The sequence below is a fragment of the Numenius arquata genome, chromosome 10, assembly GCF_964106895.1.
Source record: "Numenius arquata chromosome 10, bNumArq3.hap1.1, whole genome shotgun sequence".
NCBI lineage: Eukaryota > Metazoa > Chordata > Aves > Charadriiformes > Scolopacidae > Numenius > Numenius arquata.
In genome coordinates this window covers 24,768,157-24,794,928 of record NC_133585.1, presented here as the reverse complement: position 1 = coordinate 24,794,928, position 26,772 = coordinate 24,768,157, and the positions used below count along the sequence as shown (strand labels likewise).

The window sequence follows — 26,772 nt, the reverse complement described above, 5'->3', positions numbered from 1 at the left end:
TCTCATCAGCTTATTCATTTGCCTGTATCTTCTCCACTCACACAGCAATTAAGAACCGAGTGATGCCTCTTCTCATGGCCACACAGATCTACTTCACTCATGCAGTCCTTAGCGCCACTCATACAGCTCATCTACAGTTTTTCTTAATAAATTATCACCAAAGTAAGGCAGATTGTTAAACAATGGGTTCAGTAGAGACTATTTGTAAATCTGTTGAAGTCACAGATTCTAAAAACGTTACAAAACCCCATTTGGCTTATCAAACAACATTACAATGCCATTGTATTACCTTACTGTCATCATCCTTTGACTTAACAGGGCTTCTTGCCTTAAAATCCAGTTTTACCTTAAGCAAGAAGCAAACTGCAGTCTTTGACGCTTTTGCCAAAGCCCACAACCCTGTTGCTGTAAACATCTGCATCGAACAGGGCATCCCAGTGAGCACAGTTAAGTCTTCAAAAGACACTGCAGTTGAATTACTGATGGTCAACTCCAAAAGCAAGAAGAAAGCAGGGACATCAGCCCATAAGCTGACTGAAGATTCTCTTAGGAATCATGTATCTAAGCCTTCACCAAAACAATTCTTGTTCCCCCTACAGCAAAATACATCACAATCCATACCTTATAAGAAATATTGTATATATATATATACATACCAGTATTTATACATAATAGATTTTTAAATGTGTTACTTAAATCATATTTTTTGTGTGTATGCATGTGCAGGCATGTTTTTAAAAAGGTGAGTCACCCTCACAAAGCTTCCTACCATGAGTGCAATCCAGGAAAGCTCAAGCTCACAGCTAATATCCATAAATTATGACACATTCATTAGCCCAAAGCCTGCATGACCAGTTCATCTTAACAGTAATAATATAACTCAGTTCAAAGTTGAACTAGGTTCACATTAAACAAAAAAACCTTTGCTGCATCTCACTTGTCTTACCACTTTAACCCTTTTAATATAAGCGATTTTATTCTTAAAGGCCTGCTATGCTAAACCTAAAAGCATTTCTCCAAGAGTCCCTTCCCAATGTTTTCCTCCAAGGTCACACACCTCCAACAGGCTTCACAACCAGATTCCCAAGACAAAGTACAGTATGCTGCATGCCTATATAATATTCAATTAATAAGTGTATTTGTCCTTGTGTAAGTGCATGGACTGAGGGATAATGGAAAATAGACCAGGAACCCTTTTTTGGGAAACTGTTCTAACAGATTTTTAAACTTATCAGCTGTGGAACCATAATTTATTTTATTTCTTTTCAGCATTAAATTGAAAGTTACTTTGCTAAAGGAAAAAACTACTTACAAATGAACTCAGTTCATTACAAATTTAGAAGCTCATAGTTGTTTTCCAGTTAATTATAGATTCATTAGTTGAGTCTCCCTGATGTGACTTCATGTTGTAACTTCAAGTTCAGGCTGCATGATGAGTCACTCCTATTCTAGAAAGCATAAACACCAAGACATGTGTGTTCCTAAGAGTCCGAGAGGCGGAAAGGGGAAAAAGTCAGGTTAGAAATCAGGTAAGAGTTCAACTACAATTGGTCCTTTACATCACAGAGACTGACATTTCCATGACCCTAATTTCAAGTTTTCAGGAAGTGTAACTGTTTTATTTACACGCATTTAGGGAAGAGTATAAATGCCACACGAGACCCATTAGAAATATAGAATTTATTTCTCTTTATGCTCAGACAGCAATATATTGCAGATTTGCACATGCCACATGTTGTATCATAGGTGACTTATGGATCCTATGTTTATAGTTGTGATAGCTATTGCTAGCCCAGATCAACACAAAATGTGTTTCTGGAGTGGCTCTCTTGAGATCTTTAAGCCATTAGCAGCAATTTTTGCAGAAGGATAGTCTTGAAAACCCACTTCATAAAAATTCATCTGTCAGACTACATTATCCAGCTGCTTACTGTATCTTACCTTCTTTTAAGGCTTCAGATTTCAAGAAAGCAATTTCAAAAATTGCAGTGGACAGGGAGATCGAGGACTTGCCCCTTATCTTCCCACAGGCAGCAGTTACCAATAAAGGCAATACCATGTTATAAGGCCACCAAATTCCTCAGAGTCCATGAGCTGTGCTTTTGGCAGGCCAGCTCCTTTTCCATTCCCTAGCCCTTGCTTCCTTTCCCCCCTTGCACATCCATGTGCAAGCTAACCAAAAGAGTCAACCTTACAGCTCAAATAACATGTTTTAGGATGTTGTCAAAGTCATCTACAACTAAAAGTCTGGGAGCAACAGGAAGAGAGACAAAATTTTGTTATGTTTAAAGCTTCAAAGTACCATGAACAAGAGGTATCTTCACAACCGGTGTCCTGGCAGCATCAGTGTACTTCCCTTCATACTTACAAACTCAGGAAAAGCTGTGGTGCTTGCTTTCTTTTGTCTCTTAACTCTCCACACATTCAGCTAGAGAATACCAGGAGCTGCAGTGCATCATCACTTAAAGATGGGGAGGGGAAGGGGAATGAGAAGAGTGGAAAGGGAGGGAGAGATACAGAGACACTGCCCTTGGCAGGCTCTGCACCAGCCGTACAGAGAATATGCATACACGGGACGAGGGATTTCGTTGCTTCAGTTTTTGTGGGTTTGTTGTTGCTTTTTTTTCTAATTAAAAACATTATTCCTGCTAAGGCTGGTTGTGCAAAATTAGTTTTCAAGAACCACCATTCAGTCTGACTCTGTTCCTGTAGACAGACTTCCTATTGATCCATTTCTCACTAGCATCTTGCTGTAGTTTTTCTGCTGTTCTTCTTTGAAAGTATCTTTGACTTTGGCTCGTTTCAGACCCCCATCCCTGGAACAGAGCAAGAAAGAAAAGTAACCCATCATGATTGTTACCACTATTGTTATCAAACTATGTATTATTTTAACTATCTTGGTCAACTCTAAAGTCTTAGAAGATTATTAGGAAGGCTTTTCCTTCAGAACTTTTTTTTCCTTCAGAACTTTTTCTGGAGTATCCAAGCTTAACCACATTTATCAAAACATTTACCTTAAGCCATAATGCTTATGCAGTTCAAATTTTGAATTTAGCCTATTAAAGGAGTCTGCTGAGGTTGGTAACAGGTTGTACCAACCATAGAAATCTTTGCCAGCCTAGGATGCTATTTCCCTAGGCTGCAGAGGCAGTCAATCTTGTGCAACACCATCGCTGTCTCTTGTCTTACATCATTCAGAAGGCCAGCTGGGCCTCATAGTTGAATCTTCTCATTCTCTTCATCTGAATCTTGCTCTCAAGTTTCATACAGTCCTATGAAATCTAGGCATTATGCTGCTACCGAGTTAGGACATGAGAAAGCCAGAGCAGAAAGCCTCAAGCCCTGTGTTTTATTTTTTGTTGTCCACTAGCCTTGCTGATGCAACTTCACTTCTACTCCTTAACCTCAGCATGAGTCTCAACATGAGAAACAACTGTAAAGGGACCCTCTTCAAAAGCATCAAGCTTTTAGGTGAAACTCTCTGCGTTCTGAGCTACACGTTCCCAAGGTATCATGCATCTTTATTTTTACTTTCACATACATGCATGTGAAATTACTCCCCCGTTTTCTCAAGGGGAACAAAGTTATACTGAATATTTACTGTCACAAAGCTAAGGGAGGATGCACCTGTCAAACTAACAACAGATAGTCAATGAAGTCTAACCAGGATGGCATCACTCACCAGGGAAGTTCAGTCAGTCCTCCTTGGCGAGCAATGGCTGACCTCACTCTGTTGGCAAACTGAACAGCATCTTCGCCTTCCTTCAAGGGTCATAAATTCAACATAATCAAAGCAGAGAGAATTGAATTGAAACAGACTTCCATAAAACTTTTCATCTGCTGCCTCATCAAATTAGCTCACTGCCAAACAATCTGTCCCTTATAATACCAACACAATCTGATGTTCTAATGTGATAATTTAGCTAATTTTTCTCCTAGAGTGTTGAAATTAAGGAAAAATTTTGTTCCAACAGGACGGAACATTAACAGCATTGCTACTGTGAACAGCAGTATATTTACTGCTCTCCTTTGCATATTTGATCCACTGCTGGTGGTACCAAGCTGCATGAGAAAAACCTAAGTCAAATCATACAAAGTCAACACTAAAAAGTCCAGTATAAAACTCTGATTTGGAGACATGGGGTGAGTAGGGGCTTGGGGGCGGGGAGGGAAAGAGTAGTACTTGCAGAAACAGTCAGGTTCTTAAAAGATTACCTTTCTAACCATTGGTGGCATGTACCACACATTGCAAACAATAGCCCAGCTGGTCATTATTCGCAACAGATAGCTCACGATGTTATATTTGCTGCTGTTCCAGAACGCGTCTCCAAACTGAGGATCATACTGTAAGGGATCACAAAAAACAAGTGATAAAACCCTTTCCCCACAGACCATCGTGGCCTGTCTCAGAAATGAGGTGGATGCTTTCAGTCACATGCCGGAGTAAGAGAAAATTCACAACTGACATGTTTGCTTAGAATGAGGCTTTAGAAAAATTAGCCTGTTTATTAGTGCTGCTTGTGATTACATGACAGAACCAGCAGCAGATGTCACCCGTTTGCCCAGACTGCCAAAAGAGCTACGTCTGCTGTGAGCTGCGGGCTTCTCTTCCTTTCAGCACTGGGAAGGACTAGCTGGATCTTCCTTCCAGCTTTCTGGAGGAAGAAGCTGACCCCACCAGGTCCCACCAACCAGGCTCCAGGCCTGAAGGACTTCACTTTCTCATTTCAGCCACTTATACTATAGGAGTCATCCACAGCATGTAGCCAATTGCCAGAGCTACTGTGCTCTCATTAGCAGCTGTGCTGAGACACTTCCTACCACCCTGACAAAAACAGATCCCGAACTTTGAAACAGTGGCCAGCTATTCCCACTTACTTTGATTGCCACAGGATAGATTGTGCCTCCTATTTCAAAGCTCCCCTTCTTGAACATCATCACAGATGTATTGTTTATGCAGGTGCCTGTCCAGAACAGAAACTAAAGTCATTATTTCACACCACCTGCCACATTTCAGTAACAACACTATATGAGCACACAACTCTTCCACTCACTAAGGAACAAAGGCAGATGCTTTATAGGTAAGTTAAGCATCTCTGCCCTGCTTGCTTTCATTCTTTGTGTTGTGACTGACTCCCTGAATGAAGCCAGAACATGCAGGAGACAAAAAGCACGAGGCTAAGGTTAGATCTGTAGGACAGCGAATTGATATTCACAGGGCAAAAGAAACAATCTTCCCATTCTTCTGCCTATAGCTTCTGCCAGGAGACCCAACAGCCAGGGACAGTATTGTGCTGTCTTCATGTGATCTCAAAGATGAAAAACAGGATGCCCTAAATAAAATCTAAGGCAGAGGTGAAGACACATTTGAGCACAAGAAGCCATGAAAAGAGAACAGGGATGACATCAACACTGAATGGAGATAAGGAGCAGTTCAGCTTCTTACCTTCTGGAAAAATTAAGATTGGGAGCTTGCTTTTATCCGCCACATGTTCCCTCAGTCTGTGGAAGCAAAAGGAAAGCTTTAAAAACAGCTCCTTTTCCACTCTTCTTTCTCCAGGCAGGTGCATTAAAAGTATCTTTACATATAACACATTTGTTTGAAACCAGAGCCCTTCACTGGATGCTAATTTGTACTTGCTTTTTTGTTTCTGACAAACCTGAAGCTTTGTGCAAGCCATTCCTTAGGCCCATGGGACGTTCCACTGAGGCAACATCCTGTCTTCTTTCCTTTATATTATTTTATTAATGACTGTCACGGAAGCCAACAAATGTATGCCACTAAGTCAGTCTAATTACCTCAAGCTGCGATAAATTGCCTACATGAGAAGAAAAGTCTTGTGCAGTGGTCCATCCAGATTCTACCTACTTAACAGCAGATTTCTTAAGAGAACTCCTAAATGCTTACAGCTCACACTACTTGAACAACACTTGGATGACCTGGCAAAGCTGTCCTGCTGCGCAGAAGCCAATGAAGTGGTGAAGAAGTTATGTCAAAATGAACCTCAAAGTTCTTTAAAAATTGGGAGGAATTTCTACCACCGTCTTGCAGTCTTTATGGGTATGACTTTGGTGACATTCTAGAGAAAACTACCTTTGTAAGCAGCTCCGTTTTATAACTAAACACATTTTTGCCCCTCAGCCAAATGAGCAAAACTTGTTACTTCTAGTGGCTCACAATTTCAAATGACATTGAGAAAGTTTGTGTTACAGAAAGCCCTTTTTAAAAAAAAATTTAAAAAAAAACAGTATTTAGGTTCACAGAAAGTCCCAGAATTTGAACTATCTTCACTTCCTTTCAAAATGTATATCTGAATTCATCAGATATTTATTATGCTGATGGCTACTCAAATGAGATGTTTTGTGACAGTCTGCTGCAACCTAGACTTTACCAGAACCTTTGATCTGAACCATTTCACTCAGCATAAACTTCCAAGCCTTCCCTGGTGACCTGGGAACCTGGCATTTGACCAAAGTCTACTGTACCCAAAGCAAGCATATTTGGGTCATTCTAAATGCTCCAGTTCGCTGCATACCACCCCTTCAACCCACTCCAAGAACTGCTGTTGTGCCACTACTATACCGGCTGCTTCTACTCCTAACTACATCTACTAATTTGCAATACCCTGCATCCTTCCAGTAAAGTGGAATTACAGATAGTTCGCATCCTTGTGATTAGCATTCACAAGCAGCAGTCATCATTTGGAACAGGACAATGAGATATGGCTCCTGCTAAAAGATGCTTTCGCAAGTCAGCCTTTTGCCCTCTTGAGATCCCAAGGTTCCAAGTTCCCCGTTTCCCATTGCAACCTCATCAGCTTCTTGGGCTACTGTCTTTCCAAAGCTTTAATTCCTTATCTAGGTCTTTGATTGCTGAAAGATTCTTCGGGGATTACACACGCGTGTGTGGCCCCTCAAGCACTAGTAGATACCGGCGTCACACCAGCACTGCAATCCCCTGCTCCAACCCACACCTCACCTTTTTGTCACTAGATGGCGGTCTTTGATTTCTGAGCGTTCAAACCAGACGTGAGGACAAGCCTTGACTGTGGCTCTCTGAATAACTCCCATTAGTCCACCGTGAACCTGGCCAACCTGCAAGCCCAATAAGGCACATCAGCACACGAGACGCCAGAAAAGCAGAACTTCCTCTTCTGCATCCCCCTCAAAAAAAAACCCCAAACACACTGGAGACTGCAAACCAGGACTGGGAAGTGCCCACAGAAACTATTAAAACGCATTCACTTGAAAGGATCTCGGCACACGCATGGAAGCATCTCAAGTGTTTCACCACATGAAGAGCCTAGCGTTGACACTGCCAGGACAACTTCACCAGCATGTAACTCATGGACCAACTTCAACACAATTTATACTTTTCCCCACTAACTAGTACTCAAGTTAACATCTCTACTGCGAAAGTTAAGAACTGAACTCCATAGCCAATACCCTGCAGTCTTTCCCTTTCCTGGTCTCTCTCCCTCTGTGTTCATCATGGAAGTCCTCATACCATTGCATAGCATCCATCATTTGTCAAAATGATCGCATCTATTGGTGATGTGTGGTTGGCAACACAAATTCCTCCTTTCTGAGGTTTGTTTTCCCTGCAATGACATGATTTTTTTGTTAGACTACTAATGCACTAAGCACCACATGACACACGACAGTTCCATAAAGCTGTCAGATGAGTCAGCATCTAGCATGACATTAACCTGCACAGCAGGAAAGAGCCTCCCCATTTCAAATGGGATACTCACATGTAGGACACACACGTTTTTGCTACCATGAAGTTGGCTTACTCACTTGTTATGGTAATGGATAGTACCAGACAGAGCTCTGACAAGGATGCGGGAGCAGGTGAGGTGGACCACTTCACTCAGATAGTTTTTCACACTGAAAGAAATGACAAGCATCAGGAGGATCCTGGAAAACAGCTAGACACACACGCAGTATTCTCCAGCCTACTCAACACAACTCAGGGCTGGTATTTTCCTGATACTCTGGAGCACAGATGGATATTCCCAACTCTACCACTCACTACAGCAGCTCAGCCATGACACGTCATATCCTTGGTCTCGCTTACCTGGGCAAGGCTGTCATCTCCTCACTGGGTATTTTTAATCCCAGCAATCGTTACCTTCCCTACAATGCTCCCTTTGAGTCTCTCATGCCAGCAAGAGGAGCCCATCAGAAACCACCAACCTCAGCGTCAAGCCTGGAAAGAAGCCAACCTCAGCCCCAAGTTCAAAACACCACTAAAGGCAAGGCCACGAGGTGGAGTGGACTATCGGTACTCTAACACTTGTAAAATATGTCCTAATCTTGACCTGTTTGCACTTGATGTAATTTGGCAAGTTCATCCCTCACACACCACACACAGTACCTACCTGCTGTTTGGCAGCTGTCCTACCATTGTTGTCCCCACAATCATTGAGGTAATCCCAATGGCAGCAAGTGTAAAGCTACAGATAAAACAGACATTAAATGGAAGTAAGTAGGTCTAATATCATTTTCCCCTTTAAAATGGAAAGGGATTGCAGGAATTCAATTATTCCTCAGATAGAGAACTGCTTATGTCAAGTAATTCCCTGGCATATTGTTCAAAATCATGGTCTAGCAAAGGCTGCAGATTCAGATGCCCCAATGTATATAGTGTCAGGGAGTTTTAGAGCTTGCCCAATTTACACTTATGTTGCCAATACACTACTAAGGGGAAGCATTCACAGAAAAAATGACCACCTAGCCCTAATCTATTCTCCACAGTAAATGGAAAAATAAAAATGTTCTGAATGGCTTCTTAACCATTCAAAGGAGAGTTTAAGCCAGTTCATCTTCTGTATCTGCTAACACTGCTTCTGGGTTAAAAAGCTGAGATGACATTTCCCAAGAAAACACACATTTATGTGTTCCCAGACTGACAAAAATCCCTCGGCACCCATGAGCTCACCGTAGGGGCAGCAGGAAGCAGTACCGCACTATGACCCCAATGACCCACACAATGGTCAGCCTCAGGCTGATGTAGTGGAAGTTGACATTAGTCCTTGTGAGGAGATTCCAGGAGACCAGCTCTTCAGAGGAAAACCTTTGGGTGACTTCATCTTCCACAATGGCCTCAAACCCTTTTCTGCAGAAGTAGAATATGTCAGAGAATTCAAAGTCCACTCGATGCAGACGCGCAATTTCTTTCTCCATAGGCGTTTCATCTCTTTCAATGATACCTTGGGAAGGAAAGGGTAACCATGAGGAAATAATTCTATGCCGTAAAGTCATCCTCCAAATCACTTGATGCTCTGCATTACGAGAGGCTACAAATTTGCTGCCAGAGCCCCTCCTATGATGGCAAGATGAGATCGTTAGTTGAACACAGCACACTCTTCAGTAGGCCAGTTCTAGCTCCCCTTCTTCCCACAAACACCTTGAGCAGTAAATACATCAACCTCTCTTTCCTACTGAAGGCAAGAAGGCAAATCCTTTCCCACCATCTGACAAGCCCTCAACTGAGCAACTTTATCCAATACCACCCCATGCTTCCATAGGAAACCAAAACCAAGTGACACCTTGACCTTCCTATTCCTTTCTCCTAGGGTTTTTAAGGGCATTCAGCCTCCTTCCCTGTTCCCTAAGCCCATCTCTTGTCAGACATCCTGGTGTCCCACATTCAGCTGAGATGTGCTCTACTACTACCTGCCAAAGCCCCAAAGCACAACAGCTACCTGACATCTGTGCATGGACCAGCATGGAACCAAATGCACCTCCCGCTCTTCACAGCACAAGTCTCTTCTCTAAGCATAGACAGAACCCCACCCCTAATATTTTTTTATTTTAGTTTAAATCAAAGAAAAACCCCTCCAAAAAACACAAATAAATTTGTGCCTAGATATAATTTAGGTGCCTTGATATAATTTAGTTCAGCACTAACCGTTATGTTTCAGTTAAATTCTGCCCACATAATGCCTGGCAATAGAAAAAGAAATCTGGGGAGTTCAGAATTGCAAACAGCAAATATTCCCTCTCCTCCCCCCTTTTCATTTTTTATACTTATGGTCTGATAAGCACCGATTTCTCACTAGAGCTTTCAAAGGCAAGGACAAATTGTGTAAGCTAAATATAAAGATCAAGTAGCTGTTTTCTGGTAAGCAAGTCTGGCTCCAGAAATTGATGACTGAAGAAATCTAGAATAACATTTAACCAGAACAACCATCCCCTGAGACGCTCAACTAGGACTACAGAGGTCGAAGTTCAGGTTGCCACTGTCAGACACCCTCTGAGGAATTGCATAATCTCTGTGCTTCCATGTTGAGATGAAAAAAAAAAAAGGGGGGAAAGGAGGAAACACCCAACTGTTTCAAGCTACTAGATGTTTTCCTACAACTACACATCCCACAACGTGGAAATCTGCATCCCAAGAAACTCTTGCCAGCAGAAAAAAGCTGTGAATATTACAGGCAACATTTAAATTACAAGTGCCATGGAAAATCTTTATATTGTACAGTAGCATGCATATGGGATAACACAAGAAGGCCCAAGATACAAGTCCCACAGATCACTGAGGTAAGCACTAAACAACAGGCAAGAGAGATGTCACTCTGCAACAAAACCTATCAACACCTTTAGCTCCGAGCTTCACAGCCACAGCTTGCAGCAGACCATCCTAGTACACTGTCCTACCACTAGACTATAAATATAAATTGTTAATATGGCACACCCAATCACCCACATGCCCTTCAGGATCTAAATTATACAAACATGCATCACATCAAACATTTAATAGGACATACTACACTTGTGCCTTATGCTAAACCCAAACCAGAGCTCTAGTTTGTGGTTCATTTTTTCTCTCAGTCAGTCCCTTAAACCTCTAAGCTGTGAAACATCCAGGACTACGTGAGTCAGCCCAACCTGCTGCTGCTGCTGGGGTGGGAGACAGGTCACGGACAAGAGACTGGCCAGGGCAACTCTCCAGCACCCATCACACAAGTACCACTCTTCTTTCCAGTTCCCAGGAGAACGGGGAACACTTATTCAGCCCTAGGCTCAGCATCAGCCAAGCAGCTGGCTCCCCTGGCTCCTGCTCCTTGGCTGAAACCAGCCCAGGGTTCAAGGTTAACACGCTGCTGGCACAGCTGAGATAGCACGGTTGTAATGTCTTGCCTCACAAGCCTGCGCTGTCATTGTCACACGACACTGCTACGCGCAAGCTGCCTTGCAGCCTTGGGACAAGCTACTGTAAGCCAAGATCTCAGCAGCACCTGAGTTTATTACGAACAGAACTAAACACATGCTGCTCAGGTGATGTACTTAGCCTTCTTGTAATCAGAAGTAACATTTAACAGCCTTTAATCCCTTGGCCATGGGCAGAGATGAGTTTGCCACAGACAGCTAAAAGGCAGCATTATACAGGAGTGTAGCAAACATCACTCAACCAAAAAAGCTGTAGCCACTGCTTAGTGTCACAGCACAAGCACCAAGCCTTCGAGCTCACATACTCTAGCCAGCTAATTATACCAGGCTAAAATTTGACACCATCTACTTACAGTCATATTATTTGCATAAGCTTTTCTGTTAGTGGCTGTCACTTTCAAAACTCTGACTTAACAGCATTTTTGTGTTTTTTTTAAACCCAACAACTTGAACCCAGCACCCACACTGACAGCTGAGAGCTAGTTACTCAGCTGCAATGAGATAGACAACTAGCCTTCAAGGATCTGCTCAGCCAAGAGCTACCATTGGGCCTGGCACATAACCACACTGCCTTCTAACACAGAGGGACCTTGAGGGGACAGCACCAGGTAATTCCCCACGCAGCAACTACACCAGCCTTGAGACTACATTTTTCTTGAGACACCTCATCATACCACCATACCAACACTGGGGCACTGGCTGCCATTTCTGCCCAGAGATGCAAAATATACCAGATTTAGTGCTGCAGCGTCTCCTCAGTTACGCTCTCTTTTGTCTTTCATATTGAGGGACACTGGATTTTAAAGGCTTTGGGAGGACCATTTTTGCTCTGCCTGGGACCAGGAAAAGTTGCCCTTGCACATGCATCTGCAATACTGCCTCCCATCCTGACCCACCTCCTAGTGAGGGCTGGATGGTCAGGAAAGATGGAGGTGCTACACGTTCCCCTTCAGCACTTAACACACATATGCATACACACACATAGACACTTACCTTTACCCTGTTTTAATCAGCTACTCCATAATTAGTTATCAGAGGGAATTTCTCCTCCCTCAGTAAATATTGGGTAATGCAACTGGGCCTCTCCGTCTACTCGTGTTCTGCCAACTTATATAATGCACTATTAGACCTACTCCTGCCCTGGCCCTCAGGTACTTTCATCCACATACAGGAACCCAAACTCCTAATAACAAGTCAGTTAGTCCTACACTTAAAAAGCACCCAAGAGCAATATACAGAGCACAGCTTGGCATTACAGACTCCACATCTCCAGTGCTTCCCACACCTTTGCAAGTATGGAAGAGTTAGACTCCAGCTCACTGCAGCAGGAGTCACCTAGAGTGGGGAAACATTTTTATTTTAATTTTAAATCTAAAAGGACATTAAGTGTGCTTCAGGCCACAACCACAGTTGTGTAACCCCATCCATAAGACCACTTGAACATAGCCTGCATGCAGCTGTCTATATGAGTAACCTCAGGCCATTTTTACTATCACTAATCCTCCAGGCAGTGGAGTACACCCAGATTAGTCCAGGTCCTGAACTACAGCACATATTAGCACTACACGCCTCTCAGTCACACACACAGGGAACAGCACTTGTAGCTTTACTAAAAGATAGCTCACAGAACATGATCTACTAGCTGGGTTCTCTCTCCCTTTACTTTTCTTTTCTAGAGAAGAAAAAAAACTATGTGCCAGAATGACCAGATGTCTAGGAAAACAAGAGTTCCTACTGTGTGATTAAAGCAGCTCAGTTGGGTCTCTTGCCCTCTCACTGACCCGTGACTTGACGAGACACTATCATCCTTACAGGAAGAAAAATGATACCTTGTTGCATCACTGACAACTTGTGAAACATAGCTAGCAGGGCACTGCCATTGTTGGGAAGGATCACTCATCTCACCTTCCCGCCACCCCTAAAAAGCCCCACAACTTTCAGGACATTGGTGAGTGATACAGGACACCCTTTTTCTCAGCCACTTTAAAGTCAGCAATTTAAAAAGACAAATTTTAACCTGTTTTAAGAGCTGCTGTGCAGTACTTTCCGTTTATTTTACAGGTGCTGACAGTTTGACCTGCCACCATTGGAGTCTGTCTCATGCTTGGCCTACTGATTGGTACTGTACTAATGCTTACAGTATCAATACAGATACTCCTTTGGAGATGAAAAAACAATCAGTTCAGCAGTTCGGTCTCCTTTATTTTACCTTGTTCACATGAGCTAATTCATAGAATTGGGGAACAATCGACTTGTATGCTAACTGGCAAGCTGGTCCTGTTTCCAGCTGTGCTGCCTAATGAGGGAGCACACAGAAAATGCTGCCACTGCTGTCAAATGCAGTCAAACTCACAAATCAGTAGCAATACCAAGGCAGTCGGGAATCTGGAGAAAACCAAACGCCGACTGCAACACCTTGTTCAGCCTTCTATTTTCTGGGCAAACAGACTGCTCTTGCTGGGCTTACAGTTCCAAAGTCTTACAGCCAACTCTGACCTAGTACAGCCTACCACGACACACACACACAGTATGGGTTAAGATATAGTAAAATAACTCATTTCAAAATTAGGCTAAAGGAAGAAATATGAAGCAACTCTTACTCTGCCTTTCCACAGGCAATGAGCATAAGAAGTTCATCTGGCAAACAGTGAGGTAACTCCAGGAGCCAAAAGGTGAATAGCAGCAGACTGAACAAAGGGAACATGTATAACACTACACACTTCCATTCATTCAGGAGTCCTACAACAGAAAAATCACTGAGCTTGGGAAAGAAAAGTGCTGTCCACTAAATATTCAGATCTTCTCAGAGATTATTAAGTGTACTCTGATGCTGTTAGGACTGAGAGAGTTAACCAGCAGCCCTGCAGTCAGTGACCTAGAGACAGATTTCAAGACAAAAATCAAGCTTACACGGTAACTCAAGATTTTCTCTCAGCTGAGGACAGCTTACACTCTACTTTGTTTTGTTAAACTTGTGTTATTTCATACCCCTAATTTCCTTATCCCTTGTTTTTTCAATCATTCAGTACAAGCCAGTAAAAGAAGCATTTCATTCTGCAGGAACAGTTCTTGTGTCAGTGGCATTGCAAAACAACTAGATGTAACAGTTAGCTTGTAACCACCCAACCTCTTCTCCAGTTCTCTCATGTACACATCTAACTTCTGCATTTGAAAAGGACTCTGGTGCTCCTTCTTTAGTCTTATCAATTTGACTTTATCCCAAGCTCTCACCATTAGCAGCAGGAGTCTTTAGCATCTGTGGCTGTGGCTTTTTGACACCTTTTTCTATCCGTATAGTGGCCCACTGTTGAAGAGAAAGAAAACATTAATTTCACAAACATAGCATTCACTTAAGAAAAAAGTCACCTAAGAAAGATATAGTTAATCAAAGATAGGCTGTGATTTTCAAAGAATAACCTCACCCGTCTTCCTCAGATGTGCCCAAACACCCATACACGGTTCCTCTGAGGAAACACTGCCTCAGTGCATTTAGTAATCAAAAAAACCCACACGTTGCTAGCGAGTACTTCCCAACTCTGCTTTCCAGTTTTCAGGGAGCCAACTCGGTGCCTCACAGATGTTTCAGTTCCAGTTCAGATACGCAGCCACCAAGAACCCGAGAGGCGTCCATCGGCCTTGCTACTTGCACACCAGCCACGGGGGCACGTCCGCATGGGAAACGCCGGGAGCTGAGCTAGACAACAGCCCCTCAGCACACACGTGTTCACAGAGCCAACAGATGCACCACAACTCTCCAGAGTAGTTTCAACTATACTGAAGCAAAAAATAAAAACTCCTCACTGGGTTAAGTCAAACCGAGGCCTGCACACAGCTAACTCCGCTAAAAAACAAAACAGCGTTTGCAGTCATAGGAAGCGTCATTTAAGTTCGGTCTCAGACCAAAGAGGGATACACCCAATATTTTTCCAAGATGAACAAAACTGAAATATCCCTTGACTCGGCAACTGCTCATTTCTTGGCATTTTAGAGCTCTGAGCAGCATTTATACAGTCTCCCACAGTATCCTCCTGGAGAAACTGGCTGCCCATGGCTTGGACGGGAGTACCCTTTGCTGGGTTAAAAACTGGCTGAGAGTGGTGGGAAATGGAGTTAAATCCAGTTGGCGGCCGGTCACAAGTGGTGTCCCCTGGGTCTTCATATTGGGGCTGGTGCTCTTTAACATCTTTATCAATGATCTGGACGAGGGGATCGAGTGCACCCTCAGTCAGTTTGCAGATGACACCAAGTTGGGTGGGAGTGTCAACCTGCTGGAGGGTAGAAAGGCTTTGCAGAGGGACCTGGACAGGCTGGATGGATGGGCTGAGACCAACAGGATGAGGTTCAACAAGGCCAAGTGCCGGGTCCTGCCCTTGGGTCACACCAACCCCCTGCGGCGCTACAGGCTTGGGGCAGAGTGGCTGGAGCTGCCTGGCAGAAAAGGACCTGGGGGTGTTGGTGGACTGCGGACTGAACATGAGCCAGCAGTGTGCCCAGGTGGCCAAGGAGGCCAACAGCATCCTGGCCTGTGTCAGGAACAGCGTGGTGAGTAGGACTTGGGAGGTGATGGTCCCCCTGTCCTGAGCACTGGTGAGGCCCCACCTCGAGGGCTGTGTCCAGTTTTGGGCCCCTTCCCACAAAAAAGACATTGAGGGGCTGGAGCGGGTCCAGAGAAGGTCAACGGAGCTGGTGAGGGGTCTGGAGAACAAGTCTTATGAGGAGCAGCTTGGGGAACTGGGATTGTTCAGCCTGGAGAAAAGGAGGCTGAGGGGAGACCTTCTGGCTCTCTACAACTCCCTGAAAGGAGGGGGTAGCCGGAGGGGGGGGTCGGTCTCTTCTCCCAAGGAACAGGCGACAGGACAAGAGGAAATGGCCTCAAGTTGCACCGGGGGAGGTTCAGATTGGTTATTAGGAAAAATTTTTACACAGAATGGGCTGCCCAGGGAAATGGTTGAGGCACCATCCCTGGAGGTTTTCAAACAACGGGTTGATATAATGCTTAGAGATATGGTTTAGTGATGTGGGGGGTTTTTTGGGTTTTTTCCTCAGAGTTAGGTTGATAGTTGGACTAGATAATCTTAAAGGTCCCTTCCAACCCAGACAATTCTATGATTCTATGAAATGGGCCAAATCACCAGCTCTAGTGTACAGCTGCAGAGAGCCCCTTCCCTTGCCATTGGGAAGGGCTGCCAGCTCACCGGGGTTAACCTGCTCTTTTCTAGTGGGTGGGCTGGGAGAAGGACACTGAAATAGGTGATAAAGCAGGCTCTGCTCTCCAACAGTGTCAAAGCTTCCCAGCAGCTCTGCTCCCTGCAAACCCCTGTGGCAGAATGACACCGGTGTCAGGAGACTTCCTCTCATTTCCAGACCTAATGGGGGTGGAGCCAGTTTAACCTGTTCTCGGGCCAAGAGGCTTTCTTGACCTTCAGCTGACTCAGTTCCATGCAGTGCTTTTAAATAGCGCTTCTACCTCCTACGTCAGGTTTCATTTTTACTAGGTGAACGATTACAACCCCTTTGCCACCCCAAAGTCTGCCTGCGATGACAGAGTAGCCCTTCTAGCCTGGATTCTTCCTTTCCCTACATGGCAGCTTTGTGGAGAGATGGAAAGCTCAGCCGAAGAGGACTGACTTCATGGCTCCCTGTTATGCACATTAATTCTTCCCCCAAGAGACTTAATCCTATTTCTAGGAATACTGTTATAATAGGCATTTCCAAGACAGACAGATGACCTGACAGAAAGGAGTTCATGTCAGAAGGTTGAGATATTATCCTGTTCAAACCTTAACAACTTAAACAGTGTCAAAGGCGTACTTTGTCTTAACAGCGTACAGACGGTCCTTGCTGGTCCAGTGCTAAACCATCCAGTTTCCAACTCTCCCCTCCAACCGAGGTGCAGGGCATTTGGGGATGCAGTGCCCTTTTGAAGGGTCAGTATCCCAACTCATAGCATTATCTCACCAAATAGTTTCCCAAGAATAGTGAGGACCACTTACTATATCAGCTCTTGCTGAATTACAACCTACTCTGCCAATATGTTCCCTTGTTTTCCCAGTTCTGCTGCTGCTGCTAAGGCAATAGCTACTCCAGGAACTAATTTTACCTGTACGAGTGACTCAGTACTTTCCAGCTACACATCATCCTCAGAAGTGCTACAGGCATAAAAGTTCTGGGAAATAAAACAAAACGTTGTTCAAGGAAGAAACTATTCACAATACCTCCATTTCTACATTTCTTCTACTAAATGGATTTGAGGGTACAGACAGACCTGCAAAATACATTGACACAATGATTCTCTGACCAGACTTGAGCCCCTGTATTGAACGAATTAAAATCTGTCAGTGTCACTTATTACACAGAAGAGTAAGAAGATACTTGGCTAATCCTAATCAAAATCTAGCACTGCCACCTTTTGCTTTACGAAACCTAGGGGAACAGTTTCAGTTTGGTGCTCAGAAAGAGCACGCAACACTCTCTCTTCACAACGCTCTTGCTACAGAAATCCCGCAGTTGCAAGCTCACGCCAGATAGTGTCAAAAAGTTTGAGCCTCAGCACAAGCCATGAGGACACAGGCTATTGAGACATGCCTTTGTAATGCTCAAAAGCTTGTAACGTCCTATTGTGCTGCAGTATCTTTTGAGACTTTGCTATACAAAGGAGGCGGTGGACTCTTCCCAAAGCAGACAAAAATTGCAGGGTCATGTAACCCAAATAAATGCATCTAGGCAGTAGAAACTTATCTACCCTATTCATAAAAGTACATGCCTGCTTCCAAAGTAGTCTGACCTTTGGTCCACAGGTTCATCTAACTCAGAAAGCTGCAGTACCCTACCTGGGAGATGGGGAGGACCAGGATAAAGAGAAAGACTGGAACGGATGGTTCCCTTTACCCATGCCTTCCCAGGAGATGGGAGCACCACCACAAGCTTGACACCAACGAGGCATCTTGCACTAAGGCTGCACAGAGCATTCCAGGAGACCACTGACTTGTGCTCCACAAGTCAATAGTTGCGGCAGTTTTACTATTGGTGTCAGATCTCCCATGGGATTTAAGCAGGCTCCATAAAACCAGCAAGGATGAGACCACCTCCCTTCTCTTGCTCCACTCTTGGCTAGGAGCCTTGGGGCATTCATAAGGGTCCACGTCTACCAGGTGCTACAGCAAACCACTTTTAAGTCCTCTGTGTCAGCTTTCTTCTTCCCTCAATCCATCATATTTCCAAAAACTATGCATGTTCCAGCAACCGAGCAGCAAGGCATTTTTATTTAGCTTTAATCTAATCCTTCCACTTATTTTCAGGCACCTGAAATAAAGGCGCTATCAAAGCCAAAATTTGACCTTCGATCAAGCAAAAAGCTTGTTTATAGCTAGTTTGAAAAACAAGAGACACCACATGCAGCAATGGGAATAATTTCCCTTCCTTTCTGCTAGGTAGGGATTTGCACCATCCATTGCCTTTTCAGCTGGTTCCTATGCTGAAGAACAGCTTTATGCTACAAAGACCTATCACAATGTAGGCTGATCCAGCCCACAGAGGGGAAAATAACACATTTGTGTATTAGAAATCAAAAAGCATGAAATAAAATTTTAAGCCATAGTCTCCGTTCTACTCAGGAGACAAGCAAAAAGCAGACCGGTAGGTCTTTTGGATTTATCACTTACCAGTAACAGTCACAAATCTAAGTGGCTTCTCACAGCTTGTGAACTGGTGCTGAGCAAGCAGTCTGGAGTACCTTGGTGCAGACCCAAGTCTTCAGCAAGGATTCCTGAGGCAGTTTTGGGGAATGAGTATAAAACACCAGGCTCCTGAACAGATTAAAAATACTTCTACAGATGGGGCTATCCACTGAACTAACACATAAAGTTAGAAAGCTGCACAATCACAGAAACTACACAAACACCACCACAGGTCTGAGTTTGAAATTTTGGTATTCCAGCTGCTCAGGACATAGTAGCTTGGACACTTTAATTCACTTCACTAGACAAGGAAAACATATCAACCTTTCTCCTAGAAGGTTCCCCATAGGAAAGGCTTCTAATTTATCAGCACCTTAAAAAAAACAAGCAGACAACAAGTCAACAGCCTGTACAAAATGGCCAAAAGATCAGTTTCACTTATGCATCACTAAGTAATTCTCACATATATAGGACCTATGCAGTATTTGAGAAAGATCCAGTAAGACCTCAGGCAAAAGTCACACATTTATGAGATGTCAAAAAAAGCTTCTTACCTCCAGATAAACAGCTACCTCCAAAGCCAAGCTTTACATGTTGTTTCATGAAAGCACATTTAGAGATACTTTGTTAGGCTCAAACACACATCATCGAGAACATTTCAGGGACTTCTGTTTCCCTAGCAGATGGACCTTGCCTTTCACCCCATTTATCACCTTTACATAACTGCTGGCTTAATAGCAATACTTAATGATTACTCAGAAGAGGAATTGCTGACAATGACTGAAATCCGCAATCATATGGAGTTAGATCACTGGTGTCCCCCTATTTAAAGGCACTGCCAGGTCATGTTCAGAGCAAAAGTTTATGTGCTAGTTTAGGTGAGCGCTCCTCCTTGGAGGTTCTCCAAACATCAGTAACAACAGAAAGGTTTCAGAGCACCTCCCACACAATACTACATCGTTTAACACAGCAAAATCTGCATGCCAATTATTGGGTGGTTTTGCGTGAGGAGGAGAAGAAACCAACACCACCAAAACGAGCACCCATTTCCGAGTGAGGGCAAAAGGTCCTCTGGTGTCTCCCATGCCATCTTTTCCTCATTCTAATGGGACATCCTTGTCACTGCCTCCAAGCAGCTTTCCAAATTCTTCTGCACTCAAAAGTTGTATAGCAAGTCCTTCCTGGTGGACAGGTATCTGAAAAACAATGAAGAGTCCAACTTTGGACGAAAATACCAAGGGCATCAGCAACAGGAATGCCAAGTAGCTTTTACACCAGCTTCACAAGCTGTTACTTTAAGGTAAGCTCTGAATACAGCTGCTGTTATTTTTTTAACAGCATTTACTTATCAACAGTATCGGACATCCAGTGTTCACATGCTATGAAATTTGGAGCAGTTTCAGGTCAGGGTGTTGACCAAAAAGGTGCTGCATCAGTCAGCACTGCAACCACCAGCAGAGGGTAACCCCCTGCTCTGCCAACCTTATTTACGTGCAAGGAGCCTTGATTAAGTCTGTGGAAAAGACACATAATGGCTTTCCAGAGGAGTAGGGTCTAGGTTATATTATTATAATATATAAAGTCCTGGGATTTAATTCAAGATTATGCAGCAGATTTGCTAAAATACTATTCTGAAAGCCAGTCCAAGCACTGTGAACAAGGGTGCATCATTCACGTCAGGCACATTTCCAAGACATGCTTCTTGTTAACGTCTGAGCCAGCAGCCTTCAGAGCTCTGTTTCTCCTCTGCCCAGCAGTCCTTGAAGGATACCAATTACACACTGACACTGCGCCGTGACATTAGTCAGCAAAGTTTCTTCAGGAGCCAGTGAGTTACAGAGGAAACAGTCAAAAACCCACAATGATTCACCTATTTATTAGCTTACACATTCTCTTTTTCCCTTCCCCACCCTTATACCCAACACCACATGCAATCCTGACGGTGGTTCATGGGAAGAAACTGCAGCCTGGTGTACTTGGGACAGGACATAACAGCCCATCCCACCTAACGTGCACAGCCACCATCTACAGTTTGACCACAGGCACCAAAAGGTCCTTTCCCCCCCCCCCCCCGAGGTATATTATTCTCAAGTTTAGATCCATTCACACTGCCACGGTCATCTGTAACACAAGCACCTTTGGCTTCACCTTCTAGCAACCAAATAATGTAACACCCTTGTCTAGCAAAAGCACATTCCCTGCAGGGCAGCATAAAAAGGTATTAGAAATTGCTTCTGTTACAAGGGGCTGCTGTTAAACCCAGACGGATCAGTTAAAGGACATAAAAACAGAGAATCATAGAGTCTTCTAGCTTGGAAGGGACCTTTAAGATCATCTAGTCCAACCATCAGCCTAACTCTGATTAAAAAAAAAAAAAAAAAAACAAAAGAAAACCATGCAAAAAACCCCCACCACATTACTAAACTATGTCTGACTATGTACTAAACATGTAGGACTTCAACCATCTGTTGTGCACAACCAGCAAAACTAACCACCCAAGAAATACTTTCTCTGCCAACTGCAAGCCCCACAATCAAAGAGCCTCCAGATCAGGGGGGAAGAGGGGGTGCTGCATTCAAAGCGCTCACAGCCACCAACAAACCATTAGCCAAAAACACACAATAAGATGATGTTAGTTTAAAGCCGGGCTGTTTCTTAACACAAGCGTGACCTAATAACTTCACTTCCCTCAGGCTAGCTCATTTCTTAATATTTCACAAGTAACACGCACCACACGGTTTAAAAATACAAGAAATGTTCTCCCACTGGAAAGAGCAAGCAGGGCAGTCCGTAGAAGTGCTGCTGACAAGTCAGCCCTGCCATCTCAGGGAGCCAGGCACACCCCAAAGGTAACAGCAAGACTGGAGGAAAAGCAAAAAAATTCCTGGAATTAGCAAGGCGAGCTGCAATCTGTCAAGTAAAGATCATGCCTCAGGGGGGTTAATCTGTACTGCTAAATATACAGGCATACAGGCTAAACTAGTACTCCACATTTTCTACAAACTGATGGGAATAGAGAAACAGATTGCTCTGTGGTACTGGCTGCTCTGTGGGCCTTAATGAAAGACAAATCACTTCCTGAAATGCTGTATTTATTTCTCCACTGCTTGGCAAGAGACCTCAAATGGCATGCTTGCAGGTGCCTTATCAACCCCAACTCATAGCAGGGCTTATAAATGAGGCGATGGACTAAGACAGATGAAAAATGAGACCAAGAGGTAAAGACACACTAAATTTAAATCGAAAGCTATCTGACAACATTTAAAAACAAACAGGGAGAAATGCAGCACACTGATGATCACCAGAAGCTGTCCCCAGCATTTCAGCAATAGGAAAGATTTCTGTGGCAAGCGATTTCACAAGCGTCCCCGTAGCAGGTGACTAGCCCAGACTAGCACCTGATAGAAGCAAACAGCCAATGGAGATGCTTTTGTGACAGTAATGTAACATCTAAAAAAAAAAAAAAAAAAAGAGACATGCTTACATGGTGCCAGAGTTCCCTCTGACACTGAAAGGGAAGCCACAGGCAGAAGAAAGTGAGCAGTTTCCCAAAAGTTTGCTTAGTTTGGTAAGGCAATTCAGAAGGAAAATAATGTACTTTAAGGAATACCTACATGATGGGGAAAGTAGGTTTTCTAATAGCAAGTAGTCTGCGTACTGTACTGCATTCCTCTGGTATTAGCATAGCTGGTCATGCTTTTTCTGCTCTTTTTCCCCTTATCACATAGAAAAACATATAGTCACATAGGAAAAAAATATACCTGTGTACTTGACATAAAGCTGGTTATTCCTAGTGCAGTACTTAAGGGTCAAATGCAACCCACGACGCAACCCACCAGAAGCACATATCCTCAACGCTGCCCTCTGTACATGTTTTGCAGAGGCATGTGCCTTGCTGAGGCAGCTCAGCACAGAGAGAAAGCTATTGTGCACCAACTGATCTCCACTGTCAGTAACGGCAGACAAAGTACAAGAACACTTTGTTCTTAAAAGAAGCTTTTCTCCTCCCTTTTCTTGGGCCATGCTCGCAGCACTGGGAACAAGCTTCCGCCCTCCCGAAATAACTGGGAACAGATTTATTTTTATTGGCAGGAAAAAAGTCAAGCACAAGTCCAGTATCATCCTTAGCTCGCTCCATACCACAGCCTAGATGACAACTGAGCACCACAGAATTATTCTTCCATGCCTTGTTTCACCTGAAAGGACAGCAGACCAACAGACATGCCACAGCAAACTGCAGACTCTCTATCTACTTAGTCCCAGACTACGGTGCCCACATTGACAGAGCTGGACCCTCCTAACAGATCAGCTTTAACAAAATACATGTCATTACCTACCAGTATAGGCTCACATAGTCACTATGTCCTCCCGCTATGCAAATGCATGGATATAAACAGGCAAAGCCAAAGAGCAACTTGGTACTCAGCTGGGGTGCACAGACAGCCACCACTTTGCAAATGGCTCCTGCGATCTAGCCCATTAAAGAGGCAAGGACATCATCAGCTTTGCCATCCTGACAGAATGCTCTGCACGCCCACCCTCCTGCAAAGTGACAGAGGAGGCTGCCTGGGAGATCCAGGGCTGGAAACTAAAGAGGAAGCTTAAGGAAAGCCATTAAGTTAACCACTGTGCCGGAAAAAGGTCTCGGCCATCAGAGATTGCAGCATCCTATAGCTCAACACAGCCACAAAACAGACTACTGCTTCTCAGCAGAAAGGCTGCATGCTCAATTCACAGCCCCGGAAGTTTCAGACACCTGGGCAACTGCACAAGGCTAGCAGCTATGTATTTAACACCTTCCATCGTTAACATGGGTCTTGACAGGGAAGAGTCAGGTGCGATAACACGTACCTTCAGGGGCTTTTGCAGGCACTGCTTGGAACTGGCTGGCAGGCTACCAGCCTGTCTCTGTCAGGCTGCCGACCAAGCCACAATTGTAAGCCAAGGAACATTTCACAACAAAACACCTTCTTTCAGGGATTCTCCCTATGCAGGTGTTCTGAAGGCATGAAGAACTCACAGGCAAAGCAAGGCCAAGCTGAGATAAGGGGATTATCTAGGTGGATTGAGCTTCTTCACTCTCCTGCACCAAGTCCAACTTACCAGACTCTTCTCAGAACACTTCCCATTTTGTCACTGGCTTTTCTTCTTTTTTTTTAATATATATATATATAACATTTATATACAATATAATTATGTTAACATCATATTTTTAATATAATGAATGGCATGTAATTCCAGAAAGTATTTCATGCAAAACTAATCGCAACTCTCAAGATAAGTCATTATTTCCTTCCTTAGGCATCAGAAGAGCTCTTAGTCATAGCCTAAGAAGTCACCATCATCAATATGCTGCCAGCTGCTTCTCCATACTTCTGCCCAAGACATTCTGAGTTACCTCTTGTCACAACAGTTGATGACACCAAAAAATAAGGATTAATGGTCTAAGAATAAAGAATGTATAATCACAGGTGAAGGCAAGTCATCCAAACAAGACTATCTTACCAGGTCATCTGGATTGCTCAGGCCTGCGTGACCTTCACCTCCTCACCTTTTGCTATCCAAAAACTTTTTTCCATTAACTACTGCATCTTCTACCCTTAACAGTTATCCTCATACCATTCAGGGCCCCAGGAAGTAATTGAAGCAGGTTCATTCTCACCAAAAGCCTTAAAATATTTTAACCTAAGATACATTTAACAGATGTCATTTTTATTACCCACTGAAGTACATCAGCAAGGTTTGACTGATAACCTCATGGAACAAAGACCAGAGGAAATGGTCTGAAGTTGGGGCAGGGGAGGTTTAGATTAGATATCGGGAAGAATGACTTTCCTGAGAGGGTGGTCAGGCCCTGGAACAGCCTGCCCAGGGAGGTGGTGGAGTCACCATCCCTGGAGGGATTTAAGAAGCGTGTAGATGTGGCACTTCAGGGCATGCTCTAGTGCCCGAGATTGTTGGGTTTTTGGGGTTTTTTTTGTGTGTGTGTGTGTGTGTGTGTGTGTGTATGGTTGGACTCGGTGATCTCAAAGGTCCCTTCCAACCATGAAGATTCTGTGAAAATCAGGCAAGACCTACATTCCAGTCACATACTGATGCATACTGCATTGCCACAGACTGTGCCTTGCGTCACTTCACTTCTCCTTACAACTGTTTTGTTGGTTTGGGTTCCCCTCCTCCTTGAAAAAAAGCATAGTAAAGATTTAAACCAGATCATTTCCTCCAGCCATTTTAAAAATCCTCTTCCTCACCACCACTATGAGCTTCAGAGGGAACGTTTTCATACACATATGAACTACATCCCATCCAGAAAGAAGCTCCTTTGTGAGAAGTTCACCTTCCCAGAGAATTTGGGGGAAGATGGTGACTGAGTTGCTGAACTAGACCGGACATTAGGAAACAATTCTTCACAGAAACAGTGGTCAGACACTGGAACAGGCTGCCCAGGGAGGTGGTTGGGTCACCATCCCTGAAGAGTCATTTAGATGTGGTGTTAGGGGATATGGTGTAGGGGAGAACTTTGTAGAGTGGGGCTGATGGTTGGACTCGATGATCCCAAGGGTCTCTTCCAACCTGGATGATTCTATGAACACGCTCGACTCAGATGGCAGCCCGCTTCTCTTGAGCGTCAGCACTTGCTGTCACAGGCACCGGGCACGCTGCCAGGCATTTACACCCTCTAGGAGCATGACTCCACACCATTTCCCTCAGGTGGGGAACAGCTGACACCAAGCAGGGACAACCCTGCCCGGGACATGGTGCAGCCCTGGGTAACAAGGTTCATCTCGTGCCCCTGCGGGTCCAAGGAGCGCTCGCCAGAATCCGCACAACCGCTAAACTCACACCGATTCAGGTTTCTGCCGAAGGGCTTGAACTCCCAACACCACAGACGGGCACAGATGATGCCAGTCAGGGCGTAAGCTACCTCTCTCCTCCCCTGCCCTCGCTCCCCAAGGCGGGTCGGGGGGGACGGGCACTCCTTCGGGCTCCCCAGCCCTAGGCAGGGCCGCAGGGGGGGGGAAAGGCCGTCCCCGTCCCCTCACACCTGCCCGCAGGCCCTTCCCGCCCGCCTCGGGGGCCCGGGGCCGGCCACAGCCTCCTCGGGACGAGGCACAAACGCGCCGGCGCTACGGGGCGCTGCCGGAGAGAAGCAGCCCGGGCCGGGGGACGGTGGGACAGGCCCAGCCCCCGCGGGGTACCCCCCGCCTCATTCCGACCCCGGGCGACACCTCACCGTGGGCACCACTTCGGAGTCCCCTGGGGAGGCGGGACAGGCCCCGGCGGAACAGGCCTCCCCGCTTCCCTTACCCCCGCGCGGTGCGGCCGGGCCCGTGAGGGAGGGCGCCGGGCTTGAGGGGACGGCGGCCCCAGCCTACCTCCAACGTCTTCACCAGGACCCGCATGTAGGCCTCGGAGATGCCCAGCGAGACTCCCAGCGCCGAGGGCACCACGATGAGGGCGAGGACCAGCCCCAGCCACGCCGCGCCCACCCGCGCCAGCGCCCACCCCACGTCCTCCATGGCGGGCAGTGCCCCACGCCGGTAAGAGGGCAGGCGCCACCAACCGCCGCCCTAAAGCCTCGCGGCCCGCGCCGGCCCACCCCCGCTCCGCCCCGTTCCGCCCCGTTCCGCCCCCGTTCCGCCCCCGCTCACCCCGCTCCGGCCCCGCTACGCCCCGCTCGTCCCGCTCCACTCCCGTTCCGCCACCGCTCCACTAGCCCGGGGCCGGGCGCTGGCAGCGGCGGGGGTGGCAGCACCCCCACACACGGCTGGGTGACGGCGAAGGGGGCATTTTATTTAAGTAGATGTTTCTACAGCAAGGGTGTTCTTGGAAAAGGGGAAGAGAGGGTGCCCCTTCCCGAGCACAGACATCCTTCTGGAAGCGCAGGGCTGGGGAGAGGGGGCTCCGCTTTGCAGGG

The 26,772-nt window shown here is 45.2% G+C and overlaps 1 protein-coding gene across 2 annotated transcripts; it reads right to left on the bottom strand.

The window, feature by feature from the left end:
* Positions 1–1,661: 1,661 nt before the first annotated feature.
* Positions 1,662–26,447, bottom strand: LOC141469072 (glycerol-3-phosphate acyltransferase 3). Of its 2 annotated transcripts, XM_074154356.1 has the most exons (12): positions 26,231–26,447; positions 14,410–14,482; positions 8,945–9,215; positions 8,385–8,459; positions 7,801–7,890; positions 7,508–7,601; positions 6,980–7,095; positions 5,447–5,502; positions 4,879–4,964; positions 4,216–4,344; positions 3,683–3,762; positions 1,662–2,816 (listed from the first exon to the last, which is right to left on the bottom strand). In XM_074154356.1, the coding sequence occupies exons 1-12, from the start codon at positions 26,372–26,374 to the stop codon at positions 2,690–2,692; spliced, it is 1,341 nt and encodes a 446-aa protein (XP_074010457.1). In that variant the 5' UTR covers positions 26,375–26,447; the 3' UTR covers positions 1,662–2,689. The 2 variants fall into 2 exon arrangements, with proteins under 2 accessions (XP_074010457.1, XP_074010458.1); XM_074154357.1 differs by lacking the exon at positions 26,231–26,447 and having other exon boundaries at positions 8,945–9,268; positions 14,442–14,479.
* Between the last annotated feature and the right edge of the window lie 325 nt (positions 26,448–26,772).

Coding starts and splice junctions, on each gene's coding strand:
- LOC141469072 (XM_074154356.1), bottom strand. CDS start 26,374: ATGGAGGACGTGGGGTGGGCGCTGGCGCGGGTGGGCGCGGCGTGGCTG. Junction 7,602..7,800: donor ACTATCCATTACCATAACAA/GTGAGTAAGCCA, acceptor ATGTCATTGCAG/GGAAAACAAACCTCAGAAAG. Junction 2,817..3,682: donor GGACTGACTGAACTTCCCTG/GTGAGTGATGCC, acceptor GCTCTGTTCCAG/GGATGGGGGTCTGAAACGAG.